This window comes from Alosa pseudoharengus, unplaced genomic scaffold, assembly GCF_046254945.1.
Source record: "Alosa pseudoharengus isolate Yale_2024_CS ecotype anadromous, Long Island Sound unplaced genomic scaffold, YU_APseudo_1.1 YU_APseudo_1.1_scf_4, whole genome shotgun sequence".
NCBI lineage: Eukaryota > Metazoa > Chordata > Actinopteri > Clupeiformes > Clupeidae > Alosa > Alosa pseudoharengus.
Window position 1 is genome coordinate 9421470 of NW_027468774.1, and position 15066 is coordinate 9436535.

Here is a 15066-nt window from a genome sequence, read left to right on the forward strand (position 1 = left end):
GAATAAAACTATTATTCTACTGGACTTCACCAGAATAAAAATATATTTTTACTGGACTTAAACCAGAATAAAACTATAATTCTACTGGACTTCACCAGAAGACTATTGGCTACTAGTTTATTAGTATACTGCATAACGTACAGGCACACAGAGCACACACACATACAGGTACAGGTACACACAGCAAACATGTCGGAGTCTTCAGTCCTTCATGTCATGTCTTTGGAAAAGAAAGCCACTGTCCCTGAAGAATTCGTAGATATCATTTGACATTTCAACATTTGATGTGGAAATGTTTGAACTAGGTCCATTCCCTCCCTCTGGTGTTATCAGGTCAAGCTCTGATTGGTCAAACCACTTCCAGCGGGTCTCTGTCACTCTTGGAGATCGCCACGGTTACAGACTCTGGCAAGCGGACTGTCAGTTTCTCTTTGAACACTGCCAGGAAGCCACGCTCGCTGTTGCTATGGTCACTGAGGATCACACTGGTTCCACTGGCCACAGCATCCAGGACCTCATGATGGGACATCTCACCTGGTGGACACAGTAAATGACCACTGTTAGCTTAGGGCTAGTCCACACGTACGAAACCGATCTTTTTTTCCTCCGTCTTCCCTGAAACCGCATCAAGAATATTTGCGTCCAAACGGATCCATCTCAACACGACTCAACACGTTACTTCATACCCCAGGCCTATAGGTGGCACTGTTTCTTTACAGAAATTGACCAAAATTTGCGCTTTACAAACAGACAGAATAGGCTACGACCAAATGGCTAGTGCAAGGAAACCAGAATTGTTTGTGTGGAATGATGGTGAACTGTCAACTGTAGTCAACTGTAAAACTAATAAACTTTATTTTACGGTTTGTGAAGGGTGCAGTCCCGTCCTTTATTTGGCTAATGCAGGTAGGCCTACTATTCACCTTTACTTTCTTTGGTTGTAGGATAGTCCGTGATTCACATTAGATTCACCGCAATTAGGCTACTAAACGCAAGGCTTACCCAAGTTCTAGGCTATTCTGTCGCCACATTTATACTATTGCTATAAAACCCTCGTTAGTAACAGTCAATACTTTTGCCTGCATCAAATCGCGCATTCACATTCAGTGTGCTACCATCGGCTTAACGTGAGTTCTAAGCGTCTTTGTATGCTTATATCTGATTTCACTCGACTGTGAATGCATGTATATATGTTGTAAGACATGTAAAATAAATGAATGACACTGGCACTACGCACAAATTAATGTAGCCTAAACTTACACCGCACTTTCCTAATAACTTAAGTTCTCTCGCGTCACTGACAGTAGCTAGAATGCATAAGACGAAGCAAAACCTCTGCGTTTAACCTAAAAAGCGTCTCCGTGTGGACGGGCCCTTAGACTATAAATAAAGCATCAAAGGGGCCGTCCACACGGAGACGCTTTTTAGGTTAAACGCAGAGGTTTTGCTTCGTCTTGGCCGAGCGTCCAAACGAATCCTGTAAACGCACTGCCCGAAACCGCACCTTTCTGAAACCTGGTCCCAGAGTGTAGAGGTGGGTCGGTCGCGAACGAACTAGTTCCTTCGAACGGGTCTTTAAAATGAATGACCTGAACTAGTTCGCCTTTCCAGTTCTTGTTCGTTCTTTCGTTCGTCGCTGAATCACACTGACCTAGTGCTGTTGTGAATGCCTCTGGCCCAGCTTCCTAAGGCGAGAGCCAAACCAATCGTATGCTGTTGTCTGTATTGTTTCTAAAACGTTCTCATCGAATTAGCCAATGAGGGGCATGAAAGCATAGCAACCGTTTCCATGAAAAAAAACAAATGGGCTAGTGAGACTAGTGGGAGAGCATACGATAAAAAATAACGATAATGTACATTAACAATTCCATTTTGCATTTCAATATTGGCATTTACATTTAAATATCTGTCTAATGGTAAATGCATGCTGTCTTTGTATTTTCTGTGTCATGTCAGGTTAATAAATGTCTCTTCAATCTGTCTCGTTCGTTCGTTCTCACGCCAAGACCTGTTTCACTTCGGTCTGTCGTTCTCGTTAAGTCAGTCACTCGTTCTTGGCGGAGTGAAGCAGAAGAAGCAGAGTGATTATGGCTCTGTAGCCTGGGCAAAATGGGGACTTGAAACCTTTTCATCAATATAATCTTTCTGCCAAACCTTTAAACATGTTTGTCGGCATAGCCTACTGGGTCTTTGTTCCTTTATGAATGAACACATTTTTAAAAAAGAAATTAGCTGATCTAGCCGTAGTCTACTTCAATATGTCAATTTAATGTCAAGATGAACACATTAGCTACTGCTGTTTTGTCTAAAAGTACACATAATCATTTAGTTGCAGCTATATTTGCCGCTACAATTAGGCTACAGTGTTGTGTTGACCGTTTTCACAAACGAGGAGCTGAGAACCTGCATTCCATGATTCACCGCTGAACTACGTTGTAGGCTAGCTCTACCGGAAATGCGACTGAACGAAAGAACGAACGATTCAGAACGAATCATCTTGGCGAACTGAACGACGCGAACTGTGTCATGAGAACGAACGACAAAATCCACCTCTACCAGAGTGGAGAAATCTGAAACCGTAGCCCGTTTGAATTCGTTTAGACAGCGAAACCGCACATCCTGCTTGCGTATCGATGATGTCATTGCCACACCTCAGCTGCCCTGGACTTGCACTTATAGTATTGCCTAACAATACTAGTTTTCATACATGACATTACCTACGATTACACTCCGTAAGATAAATATCACAACTGGTGCTGCGCAGCGCCGATAGCTTATGACTTTGTGGACTGAACACTGTTTTTCCCGGTGTTTTTTTTATGCATTCTAGCTACTGTCAGTGACGCGAGAGAACTTAAGTTATTAGGAAAGTGCGGTGTAAGTTTAGGCTACATTAATTTGTGCGTAGTGCCAGTGTCATTCATTTATTTTATATGTCTTACAACATATATACATGCATTCACAGTCGAGTGAAATCAGATATAAGCATACAAAGACGCTTAGAACTCACGTTAAGCCGATGGTAGCACACTGAATGCGAATGCGCGATTTGATGCAGGCAAAAGTATTGACTGTTACTAACGAGGGTTTTATAGCAGTAGCATAAATGTGGCGACAGAATAGCCTAGAACTTGGGTAAGCCTTGCGTTTAGTAGCCTAATTGCGGTGAATCTAATGTGAATCACGGACTATCCTACAACCAAAGAAAGTAAAGGTGAATAGTAGGCCTACCTGCATTAGCCAAATAAAGGACGGGACTGCACCCTTCACAAACCGTAAAATAAAGTTTATTAGTTTTACAGTTGACTACAGTTGACAGTTCACCATCAGTCCACACAAACAATTCTGGTTTCCTTGCACTATTTGGTCGTAGCCTATTCTGTCTGTTTGTAAAGCGCAAATTTTGGTCAATTTCTGTAAAGAAACAGTGCCACCTATAGGCCTGGGGTATGAAGTAACGTGTTGAGTCGTGTTGAGATGGATCCGTTTGGACGCAAATATTCTTGATGCGGTTTCAGGGAAGACGGAGGAAAAAAAGATCGGTTTCGTACGTGTGGACTAGCCCAAAAAGTCTAATGTGGGGCTATTTTAACCCCCTGGGGCTGGTCAGTTGTATAGTTGGAGCACCACCCACTCAAATGTGGGGCTGGTCAGTTGTATAGTTAGAGCATCACCAACTCTAATGTGGGGCTATTTTAACCCCCTGGGGCTGGTCAGTTGTATAGTTACAGCATCACCAAGTCTAATGTGGGGCTATATTAACCCCCTAGGGCTGGTCAGTTGTATAGTTTGAACACACAAAGATGATAAGACTTCCCATAACAAGACAGGAAGTTGTATAGCAATCCTACAACAATGACGGCTGTGTAATCTGTATGACCAAAAGGTATGTAAGGTGTTTGTGTTTGTTTGTCTGTGTGTGTGTGTGTGTGTGTGTGTGTGTTTGTGTGTCTGTGCCTGGTGTGTGTGTGTGTGTGTGTCTGTGTGTATGTTTGTAGTGTGTGTGTGTATGTCATAGGCTGTATAAGTCTATGGTGTGTGTGTGTGTGTCTGACCTGTGATGTAGAGGTCTGCTTTAACTCCCTGTAAGACAGATGCTCCTGACCCTGCACACACTGCCACTGTGCTCACAGAGGACTCTAGAGAAACACCCCAAAACACACATTTTATTATTAACACACACACACACACACTCCACAAATACACATTATCATAAACCACTTTAAAGTACTCACAGAACACGGAATAAAATTGTCAAACAACACACCATGAACTCCAATTTCACTCACCTCTCCTCTTCTTTCCTGCCCTCCTCTCTTTCTTTCTCCTGTCTCACCCTCCCTCCCTCCCCCCTCTCTCTCTGTCCCTCCATTCTCTCCTCACTTCTATTTATCTGGCACAAACACTCCTTCAGTTGCTCTTCTCATTCCTCTCTTTCTCCCTCCTCCAACACTCTCTCTATAAGCGCTTTCAGATATAACCTCCGGAGTACATGCGGAGGTTTGTCAAACGGAGGTCCTACCCTTCGGATGATTCAGATATGATGCTAACCTGCGGACCTAATACTGACCTTATACTGACGTATGTGTGAACGACATACACGCACATTACAGAATCTCCGTGTGGTTGTCGAGTGAGGGGTGGGGGCTTGTAGATGCAGATATGACGCACAATATGCGGCCGCTGCCTGTCACAGGTGCTTTTTGTTTACAAAGTGTAGCCTATGCATTATGTAGGCTAAAGAAGAGAAATCTATTGTGCGTAGGCTAATACTTGAAGTAGGCTAGTCACGTACACTTGAAATTGGCCTACAGTATTTGTATGTGTGCTTCGAATAAACACATTTATCTTTTTTCAACGTTATGTACCAGAATCTGGTTTGCGTTGGAGAGAGAGCATGCACAAACTTTATGGTAGGCTACCAGCCAATTCAGTAGGGTAACTCAAGACTTCAAGGCCATACAACGTTTTTAAGCAACAAACAAAATACTAACATAACAGTGAAGTTGTTCGTTTTTTCATGGTTTATTTTTTTCAAAAAGCATCCTCTCCCCATGCAGGCGCGCGGGAACATATTTTTGACCTGGGGTGCTGAATAACAAAATAATGGATGTCCGACGATTTCTCCCCTAGCATGATATGATTTGAATTTAGACAGCTACGCCATTTCAGCGCGGTGTATGAGTAGGCCTAAGAGCGAGAAGTTTTATAATGCCCTGGGCAGCCATATTCCACTGCAACTATGCGCAGCACTTGCCACTCCGACTCATCAATACAAACTGCGCGCACACAGACCCATAGAAGCGCACTTGACTTTACATCATTAAACTATTTCAGTATATTGCTTTTCTGATTGTCAAAACCACACCAGAGATGTTTGGCTTGAAAATATTGCTAATTAGGCTGCAATGACCTACAATGGCAAACGATTTCTGAGTAGCCTAACTTATGGCGTCTCCACTCCACAGCAAAAGTGTCCTAACCACGTTACAGCTGTTTCTATCTGAGCGACTCCAATAGTGAAAGGATTTCAGTGTCATATTTCGGTGGCACTAGCTAAGCTGTCGTGGAACTCGAGATGACATGTCTACTGATAGGCAACAGGTCTCACCAACACGAAATTCTAATTGCAAAAGATGCATCCTACCTCATCGGTTGTTATTCAAAATTGGGCGTTGTCAATTCGTGTTTGTGGTAATAATGACAGCAACAATAAAACCATCTGTATCTTACGATCTTCATCATTCTTGACAGATCACCAGCCTCCTCTGGATGGTCATATGCATAGTTAGCCTCCTATACCTTTAGTTTGCATTTACATTTTAAACACGAATCTACTGTCTTTACTGCCGGGAGAGAAAAAAATCCTGTATTCTTTTCTGTAGCCTAATTCTTTTTGGGTTTTCTTCGTTTTCAATTTATCTAGGCATATATGCTCAACAAATATCAGCGAGCTCAGCCAGTCATGGGAAGGCTATATCAATGAACAGAAAACCATGTTGGCTAACAATTTATTAAATACTCCTGTTATTGTCGTCAACGACGTCGCTGTAGGCTACTGCCTTTTCAGCGCCTTCTGCTGAATCGTCTTTTGAATTCGTTTGGCCTTGCCATGCAGTCTGTAGGCTACAACGTGCCATTCCCTTCATGTGTTCTATCAAAATGTTGTATGCCCTCATGGACAGTAGCTCCGTGATGTCTGCATCTTTCCAGGTCGGAGATTTTCTGGACAGCACTATGCCACTCCATCATAACACTGGCATTTAAGTCAGATTTAACCACATGGACGCACGAAAGAAACGTCACCAACACGCCCTCTCACTAGGTGTGAATTTTGACCGCATGTTCTACGCCTCGTTCAGACATAGCACATTTACATAAAGTCCGGAGGAAATACTAGGTCGGGGGTAGTATAAACACCGGGTGAATTCGGACTTCCATATGACCGGTTATGTCGTTCAGATATACGGCCCCACCGTTTAACATCGGCAGAACCTCCGGTCTTACACGTATGTCTGAAAGCGCTTTATACTTCTCTCTATCTCTCTCCCCCTCTTTCTCATCCTCCTCTTTTCTCCATCTCCCTCTCTTTTTTGTCCTCCTCTTCTGTCTCTCCCCCTTTCTCATCCCCCTCTTCTCTCCTTCTCCCACTCCTATTCTCTCTCCCCCTTTCTCATCCCCCTCTTCTCCCTCTTTCTCCCCCCTTTCTCATCCCCCTCTTCCCTCTCTCTCTCTCTCTCATCCCCCTCACCTGTGCTTCTCTGGTGTCCCAGTGCGAGCCTCAGGTGTGGCAGACCCAAGTGGGCTTTCATCTTCTGACACGCCACCGTCACGGTTACCGGCTCGTCCAGGACGCACAGCCGTCCCTGCCCACAGCCCAGGAGGGGCGTCTGAGGATAGAAGTATTAGAAATGGAAACACGATATCGGACAGTCGCCTATTTCACCTGAGGATAGAAGTATTAGAATTGGAAACACAATATCGGACAGTCGCCTATTTCACCTGAGGATAGAAGTATTACAATTGGAAACACGATATCGGACAGTCGCCTATTTCACCTGAGGATAGAAGTATTAGAATTGGAAACACGATATCGGACAGTCGCCTATTTCACCTGAGGATAGAAGTATTAGAATTGGAAACACGATATCGGACAGTCGCCTATTTCACCTGAGGATAGAAGTATTAGAATTGGAAACACGATATCGGACAGTCGCCTATTTCACCTGAGGATAGAAGTATTAGAATTGGAAACACGATATCGGACAGTCGCCTATTTCACCTGAGGATAGAAGTATTAGAATTGGAAACACGATTTCGGACAGTATTAGAATTGGAAACACGAGTCGCCTATTTCCACCCATGCCCTATTTCCGTGTATCCGTGTATACACATACGTATGTTTGTATGTGTCACTTAATATTCATTTCTATATAAACCAAGACAGCGGATTCCTAAAGACAGACAAGCACCAACCCCATAAGTGTATCTAAATTAGCTATGTAACAAAAATTACATTTTACCGTGACCGGAAGAGCTGTAAACAGTGTTGAAAGGCTGCATATACAAATCTGCTTGGAGCTCCAGTGGAAATAGGAAATAGTGGAAACTCCGAGCACAGTAAACACGGAGTTTTAAGGCAGTAAATGCTCCCGTTTAGAACCAAACCAGATTTTGTTCATATCTACACCTAAGGCTACTGAAAAATTTCATTTATCATGTTATTTTGAAGTATTAAAAAACATCTTTGTTTAAGAATATTCTAATGAAAGGGGCGGGAATTGGTGCTTTTACGATAATAACATTATAGTAGGAAAAGCTAGACACCATCAGGATGCCTGTACAGCTTAGCTATAGATAGCTGGGACAGTCCACAAAACAACAGTTGCGCGCTCTCTTTCTTGTGAGTTTCCGCTCTCTAGGTCACATGTAAAATTCCATGACTTTTCCCTGAAGAAAAACCTGAATTTCCATGACCTACTACAGAATTAATCGTAGAATATATCCACCAAAGATCTCATAGTAGCCGCATAGTGTTCAAGAATCTGTGAGTTTCTTTAGAGTGGGAGATGAGTAAATGGACATTGAATAAACAAAGTTGGACTAACCACAACCAATCAAGCAAGCAGCAGGCTAAAGACAATTACCAGATATACACTAATTCTGCATGGACTGTCTGGAATAGACTTTATCAAATGTGCATTATATTCCAGAAATTCCCTGACCCGTGGGAACCCTGTGCTTGTGTTCCATTGTGTGTGTGTGTGTGTGTGTGTGTGTGTGTGTGTGTGATGTGCTTGGGCTGCGTGAGCAGGAGGAGAGATGAGGGGTTTGTGAGCACTCACCTGCTGCAGCTGGGTGATGCTCAGGCTCTGGGTCACTGCTGCGTGTCCTACCAGCGTCTGAACACAAGGGGTCAGTGCTGAGCCAGCACAGGTCACACTCACATGGTACCCCTCAGGCTCTGACCTGGAGACAGACAGACAGATCAACAGACAGATCAACAGACAGACAGACAGATCAGACAACAGAGAAGAGATTAGAGACAGATAGAGACACAAAAGAGAAAAAGCAGAAGAGAAAAGAGGAAGGAGAGAGAAGAATAACCCCTCAGTGGATGGAGAGACTGCACATAAAGGATGAGAAACTGATGAGAGAAGAGAGATGAGAGATGACCAGACACATCTACAGGAAGTAGAATAGATGAGAGATGACCAGACACATCTACAGGAAGTAGAAGAGATGAGAGATGACCAGACACATCTACAGGAAGATAAGAGGTATGGCCAGGTACATCTACAGGAAGTAGAAGAGAAGAGAGATGACCAGACACATCTACAGGAAGTAGAAGAGGGATGACCAGACACATCTACAGGAAGTAGAAGAGAGATGACCAGACACATCTACAGGAAGTAGAAGAGAGATGACCAGACACATCTACAGAAAGAGAAGATAGATGACCAGACACATCTACAGGAAGAGAAGAGGTATGACCAGGTACATCTACAGGAAGTAGTATATATATATATATATATATATAATAAGGAAGTAGAAGAGATGAGAGATGACTAGACACATTTACTGGAAGGAAAATCGATTTTCCCACCAGAGGAGGACCACTGCTGTAGCCAGTGTTGGACATTAGCTCTCCTCAGGCTGAGTCCAGTGAAACTACACACACACACACACACACACACACACACACACACACACACACACACACACACACACACACACACACACACACACCCTTCAGGCTGATTCCAGTGAAACTACATACACACATACAGACACACACACACACAGACACACACAAACACACACACACACACACAAACACACACAAACACACACACACACACACACACACACACACACACACACACACACACACACACACCTGCTGGGGTAGATGTCTGTAAATACTTTAGAGCACGCAGGCATGCACGTGCACACACGTACACGCACACAGATTGTGTGTGTGACAATCTCTACATGGATTGGGTAACTGAAAGAGGCTTTTCTATTATGTTGTTGTTTTTCTCCCCAAACTCAAGTTTGATGAAGAGCCAGTGATGTACTCAGTGTCTATGTGTGTGTGTGTGTGTGTGTTTGTGTGTGTGTGTTTGTGTGTTACCTAACGGTGGTGTACTATATGTGCGTATGTGTTTGTATTGGTTTATGCGCATGTGTGTTGCATGTTTGTTGCGTAATAGTGTTGTATTCTGCCTCTGCTTGAGTGAGTGTGTATTTATGAATGTGTGTGTGTGTGTATGTGTGGGTGTGTAAGTGTGTCTGTGTGCTTGAATGTGTTTGTGCACACGTGTGTGTGTGTGTAAGCATGTGTTTGTGCATGTGTGTGTGTGTGTGTGTATGCGCATGTGTAAGCATGTGTTTGTGTGTGTGTGTGTGTGTGTGTGTGTGTGTGTGTGTAAGCATGTGAGTTTGTGTGTGTGCGTGTAAACATGTGTTTGTGCACGTGTGTGTGTGTGTGTGTGTAAGTATGTGTGTGTGTGTGTGTGTGTGCGTTACCTAACAGTGGTGTGCTGGAGCAGGTTGCTTGCCTCCGTCTCCTTCAGGCCGGCCATAATGGTGTTGAGCAGCTCCTGGTTCCTCACGCTGAACTCCAGCTTGTGCCTCTGGGGGGCGCTAGAGAGAGCCTGACTCAGCACACACACATTCCCACTGCCTGAGGGAGGGACGAGCAGGGGTCAAACAGACACACACACACACACCACAGTCATATTCACATTTCCACAAATTAGATAAACACACACAGCAGCCATCACATTTCCCCAAATCAGGAAAACACACCCATCAGCCATTTTAAGTTTCCCTCAATAAGGCAAACACACTTGGTGGAGGGGGGCTGTTTTACTTTCCCCTAAATCAGGAATTTCATCCACTTCCTGAGGGATACCACCTGCACTGTTAGTTTACCATCCGTCCCTGAATCAGAGGCAGCTAATGAAGTCTACAGGGCGCATGAGCACACTGGCCTTAGTAACACACAGGCTACACCAGACATGAAACTGAAGCGTTCTGATCACAGAGAGTCTGCTGCAACAATTAGCTTCCACTGTAATCAATGGAACGGGCTACACCAGACGTGATAGCGGCGTGTACATTCCACTGTAATCAATGGAACGGGCTACACCAGACGTGATAGCGGCGTGTACATTCCACTGTAATCAATGGAACTGGCTACAAGGATACAAGGAAGTTTATTGTCACATGCATATAGTTACTGGAAGTAAGAAATGCAGTGAAATTATGTCTGGTGTCAGCCTATTTGTGCATTTATGTGTCAGCCTATTTGTGCATTTACTGTAAAAAGTGCAGTAGAAGAGGGATTTAGTAGATTAAGTGGCAAGGGCTGCTGCATAAGAAAGGTGGGGGAGGATTGGGATTGAGGGGGGGCACCAACAAGGAGCACCCAAGAGCAACAGGGGAGTGGAGCAGTGACTGTGTGTGTGTGTGTGGGTAGGTGGCGGCAGTGTGCTGTAAGTATGTAGAGGATGTGTGTTGGAGAAGATCCTGAAGACAATGTGCTGTGTATGTAGGGGGGGACGGGCAGTGTGCAGCAAGTATGTAGAGGAGGCTTACTGTAGCAAGCAGTGTGCTGTATGTATGTGAGGTGATGACAGTGATGATGTAAGTGTGTGTGTGTTGGGGATGGGGGTGGGGGGGGGCAGAAAGGCTAGGCAATCAAGGACATGGGTAGATAGATGGAGGAGAAATCAAAAATAATAAATAAAAAGTTCTATGGAGATGTGCAAAAGTTGGAGAAAGTCAGATGTGTGTGTGTGTGTTTTGACGTGTGATGAAATAAGAAAATAAATAAAAGGTCTGTAGCATAGGGAGAGGGATGTAAAAGTGCTAAAAGTCATGTAGGTGTGTGTGTGTGTGTGGGGGGGGGGGGGGTCATGAGTGCTGAGGAGTGAATGAATGCAAATTCAGTAGTGTGAATTCAGTGAATTCGCTACACCAGACGTGATAGCGGCGTGCACATTAGCTTCCACTGTAATCAATGGAACTGGCTACACCAGACGTGATAGCGGCGTGCACATTCCACAACTTTGTTAGCGCTCTGAACAGTGCTTTAGCTGCAGACCCGGCGTAGCTGGGCCGTAAGCCAGATGTAGTGTGTCGATCCCATGTGGAGTCGCCCCTAAATGTGTGGTGGAGCAAGGGTAGATGGGGAAACATGCCGCACTGGGGTCGTTCACATGGGCACGACTGAACTAGGGGGGGGAAGTGAACTTCTGAGTCAGCGAGAAACTCTGATGGGCCTGCTGATGGAGAACTTCTAAACCAGCGTCTCTCAAACCTGCTCATGGAGAACTTTGGCCCTGCTAGCCTTTCATCTTTCTCTTGTCCCAGAACACCTGATTAAAGTCAGTTAGCTACTATTATGGTCTGGATTGGGGAAATCATTGGGGCCACTGATGTGTCCAGGTTAAGGTTTTAGTAGGCCTCATCATGATTGGCTAGGTTTCAGTAGGCCTCATCATGATTGGCTAGGTTTTAGCAGATCATGATTGGCTAGGTTTCAGTAGGCCTCATCATGATTGGCTAGGTTTCAGTAGGCATCTTCATGATTGGCTAGGTTTCAGTAGGCCTCATCATGATTGGCTAGGTTTTAGTAGGCATCATCACGATTGGCTAGGCTATGGATGAGATGTTAAGATAATCACAGCAGTTATGGAATTCTGTGTGCCAACTGTTTTTGCAAAATAATAGTTAAAAGTAATTCTGCAATCTGATTGACCATTTACATGGCTGTTCAATCAGATTCTATACACAGATCTGCATACAGTACATGGACAGGGCAGAGATAGCAGAGGAACAGATGTATTACCCATTCCTCCGACTAGCCAATCATTGACGCCGCCCTTGACGCTGTCCCATGAGGTGTGAGGTGAGTACACGGCCATCCCGCCCTCCACTGCTCTCACAGCCAATCGCTGCTTCCAGTTCTTCTGCACCAAGCGCTTGATTGGCCGGAAGAGTGGCGGGTGGTAGGAGATGATGAGGTCGCACCCCATGGCCTCCGCCTCGTCCATGACGGGCATTGTGAGGTCATTGGTCAGCAGGATGGTTTTGATTGGACGGGGTTTGCTGGGCTCCACCAATAGGCCGACGTTATCCCATGATTCGGCCAATGAGAGAGGAGCAAGCTGCTCCAACACATTCAACACCTCCTTTAGATCCATCACTCCAGAGGAACAGACAGAAGATGAGATGGAACGAGGGAGTAGAGAGAGATGAGGGGTTCTGGTGTATGAGAGAGGAAGACGATGGTGTGGAGAGGGAGAGAGGGGAGATGAAGAATGAAGAGAGGGATACAGACGTCCAGAGGAAAGTGTGTGATGGGGGAACAAAGAGGAGAACCGATGGAAAGACGAGGTTGAGAAGGCCAGAGAACTCCGGATGCGGACTGGGCTGTAGGGGATCAATGGGCAGGACAACAGAAACACTCTTCCAGCACGTAGAACTGTTCTACATCCAGAGAACATGAGGATGATGGAGGAACCTGAGGCGAAAGAAACACCATTTAATTAGCCTACTACACACTGCTAAAGTACACATTAAAACTGAATAAAACTATAACAATGGTCTTGATTTCAATCCATTTTGATCCAGTTTTGATAACAGATGTGTGGACTAGCTTGCAAGTAAGCCCTGATTCAGTTGGTGCTGTGACTAAACAGCTTGGGATAGGCCTATCCTCATCTCCTACAGAGCAAACCTTACAGCCACAACAAGTTTATACCGTAACACACACACAGCTCATATGGTTGGGGAATGACTGAGCTCAATCGCTCGGAGTTAGCCTACAGATCAATACTGTGTGCCCAAACGGATAGCCTACATACATTAGGAACTTGCAGTGGCAACTTTACCATAGCTGCTACCACTTCGGTAGAACGCAAACTAGGCTACATCTGATCTGATATGGTAAACGATATAACTGACGTGTATGCTACGCTAACGTAGCCTAGGCTATTACATGCAAAAACGACCAATTCTGCAATGCACAAAAGAAATATGATGTACCTTCACACTGCACACCGTAAAAGACAAACGGAATTAGTGTGTTAGTTTATGATATCGGGTCTACAGAAACTTATTCAAGCACATAAACCAGCACTTCCACCTCATGTACCTCAAGTAACAGTGTTCAGCTGTCAGTGTCCAATCAAATGCTACGTTTCTTCCGGTGTCTTTCAGTGGGCTGATGGAATTTGTAGTCTTTTATGACAAACCTGACCAACTAGCTATTGCAGTTTTCTGACTCTTGTGTAAGTATAGAAATGTCCTCTACATTAACAGCTAAACATTTGTAATTGTTAAACAAAAAAATAATAAAGTTTAATTTGCAAGTGGCTCATAGACACCAAGCTCTCAAAACATATGTGTAAAACTGAGTCCATTTTATTTGGAACAAGAGGAAGCTGTCTAAAATTAGGCCTAATGCACTAAAGGTAAGGTAAGGTAAAGTATGGTAACTTTATTTATACCCAAGGGTAGATTTGGTTTGCAGTAGAGTGAGTCGGCTGCTTCCACACACACAGACAACAGACAACAATACAGTGAACATGACCATGACAACAGTTCTTCAAACTAAGAAGCATGGATACAGACCTACAGAAAGGTCAGATAACTGGCACTGAAATAGTGACTCAAGAGAGTCTTACACGCCTGGGGTTAACATTAGAGCAGTCACTAACCTGTACATCTATTGCTGACAAAATATTATCCAAGTTTGCCAGTAAATTAAAATTTCTGTATCGTATGATAAAGCATTTCAATTTTTCTATTCAATATCTGATCATATGTCACTTTGACTATATGCATGTTCTGCCTGGTAAGCTACTGTGGATTATCAGCTAAACTTCAGGTGATGCAAAATTTCATTATCATATGGGCACTTCAAGTAATGCAAAATTTCACTTCAAGTGATGCAAAATTTCATTATCAATATATGGGCGGACTGGTGCCATATAGGCTACATGTTATGAAGCAGCTAAAATTGAACTAATGTCATAATTGGCTCTGCTCCCAAAAATTGACTCTTATATAAAAATGGTTCAAAACTCAATACTAGGGTAGGGCCAGTGTCCGTTCTTGTTAAGAGCCCAGAGGCAACATGTAGTCAGAAGTGCATTTTTCTATATGTTGTGGAATAATCTGCCACTTTCCCTCAAAATCTATACCAGAAGGGCTTTCAGACATCATGTTTTTAATTCGAGTAGATATGGAACAGATCTTTTTAATTACAGATTGATTAATGTTATATTATGTGATCTGTGATTTTCTGATTTAAGCAATGTTCTTGAACTTGGATGGTTTGTGTTAAATGTTTTGTCTTTGTCCTGAAATATGTCATAATCATGTGTAAAATGTCTTACTAACACCAAGGACCATGTTGGAAATAAGTGTTTGCACTTTAACATGCTGTTGTCTGTCAAATCCAAAATAAATCAAATCAAATACAAAAAATACTGTTAGTTGCTTTGCATAGAAATGTTTGTGAAATAGGCTAAACATATGTAATTTTAT

General features: G+C 43.7%; 2 protein-coding genes across 3 annotated transcripts in view; one reads left to right on the plus strand and one right to left on the minus strand.

Annotated features, from left to right (window-relative positions):
* Positions 1-2589, plus strand: part of eif3c (eukaryotic translation initiation factor 3, subunit C) — a 58092-nt gene extending 55503 nt beyond the window's left edge. The window contains exon 26 of the mRNA XM_076264790.1: positions 2555-2589. Within this exon, the coding sequence (XP_076120905.1) occupies positions 2555-2574 (20 nt within the window). The 3' untranslated portion in view covers positions 2575-2589. The remainder of the gene's footprint in view (positions 1-2554) is intronic.
* nif3l1 (NIF3 NGG1 interacting factor 3-like 1 (S. cerevisiae)) lies at positions 104-13712 on the minus strand. 2 transcript variants are annotated; one of them, XM_076264791.1, is made up of 7 exons: positions 13670-13712; positions 12362-13036; positions 10033-10189; positions 8346-8469; positions 6752-6890; positions 4056-4139; positions 104-534 (listed from the first exon to the last, which is right to left on the minus strand). In XM_076264791.1, the coding sequence occupies exons 2-7, from the start codon at positions 13017-13019 to the stop codon at positions 350-352; spliced, it is 1347 nt and encodes a 448-aa protein (XP_076120906.1). In that variant the 5' UTR covers positions 13020-13036; positions 13670-13712; the 3' UTR covers positions 104-349. The 2 variants fall into 2 exon arrangements, with proteins under 2 accessions (XP_076120906.1, XP_076120907.1); XM_076264792.1 differs by lacking the exon at positions 13670-13712 and adding an exon at positions 13561-13655.
* Between the last annotated feature and the right edge of the window lie 1354 nt (positions 13713-15066).

Coding starts and splice junctions, on each gene's coding strand:
- nif3l1 (XM_076264791.1), bottom strand. CDS start 13,019: ATGTTCTCTGGATGTAGAACAGTTCTACGTGCTGGAAGAGTGTTTCTG. Junction 10,190..12,361: donor TTGGCTAGTCGGAGGAATGG/GTAATACATCTG, acceptor TCCCTCCCTCAG/GCAGTGGGAATGTGTGTGTG. Junction 6,891..8,345: donor GCATCACCCAGCTGCAGCAG/GTGAGTGCTCAC, acceptor TTCTATCCTCAG/ACGCCCCTCCTGGGCTGTGG.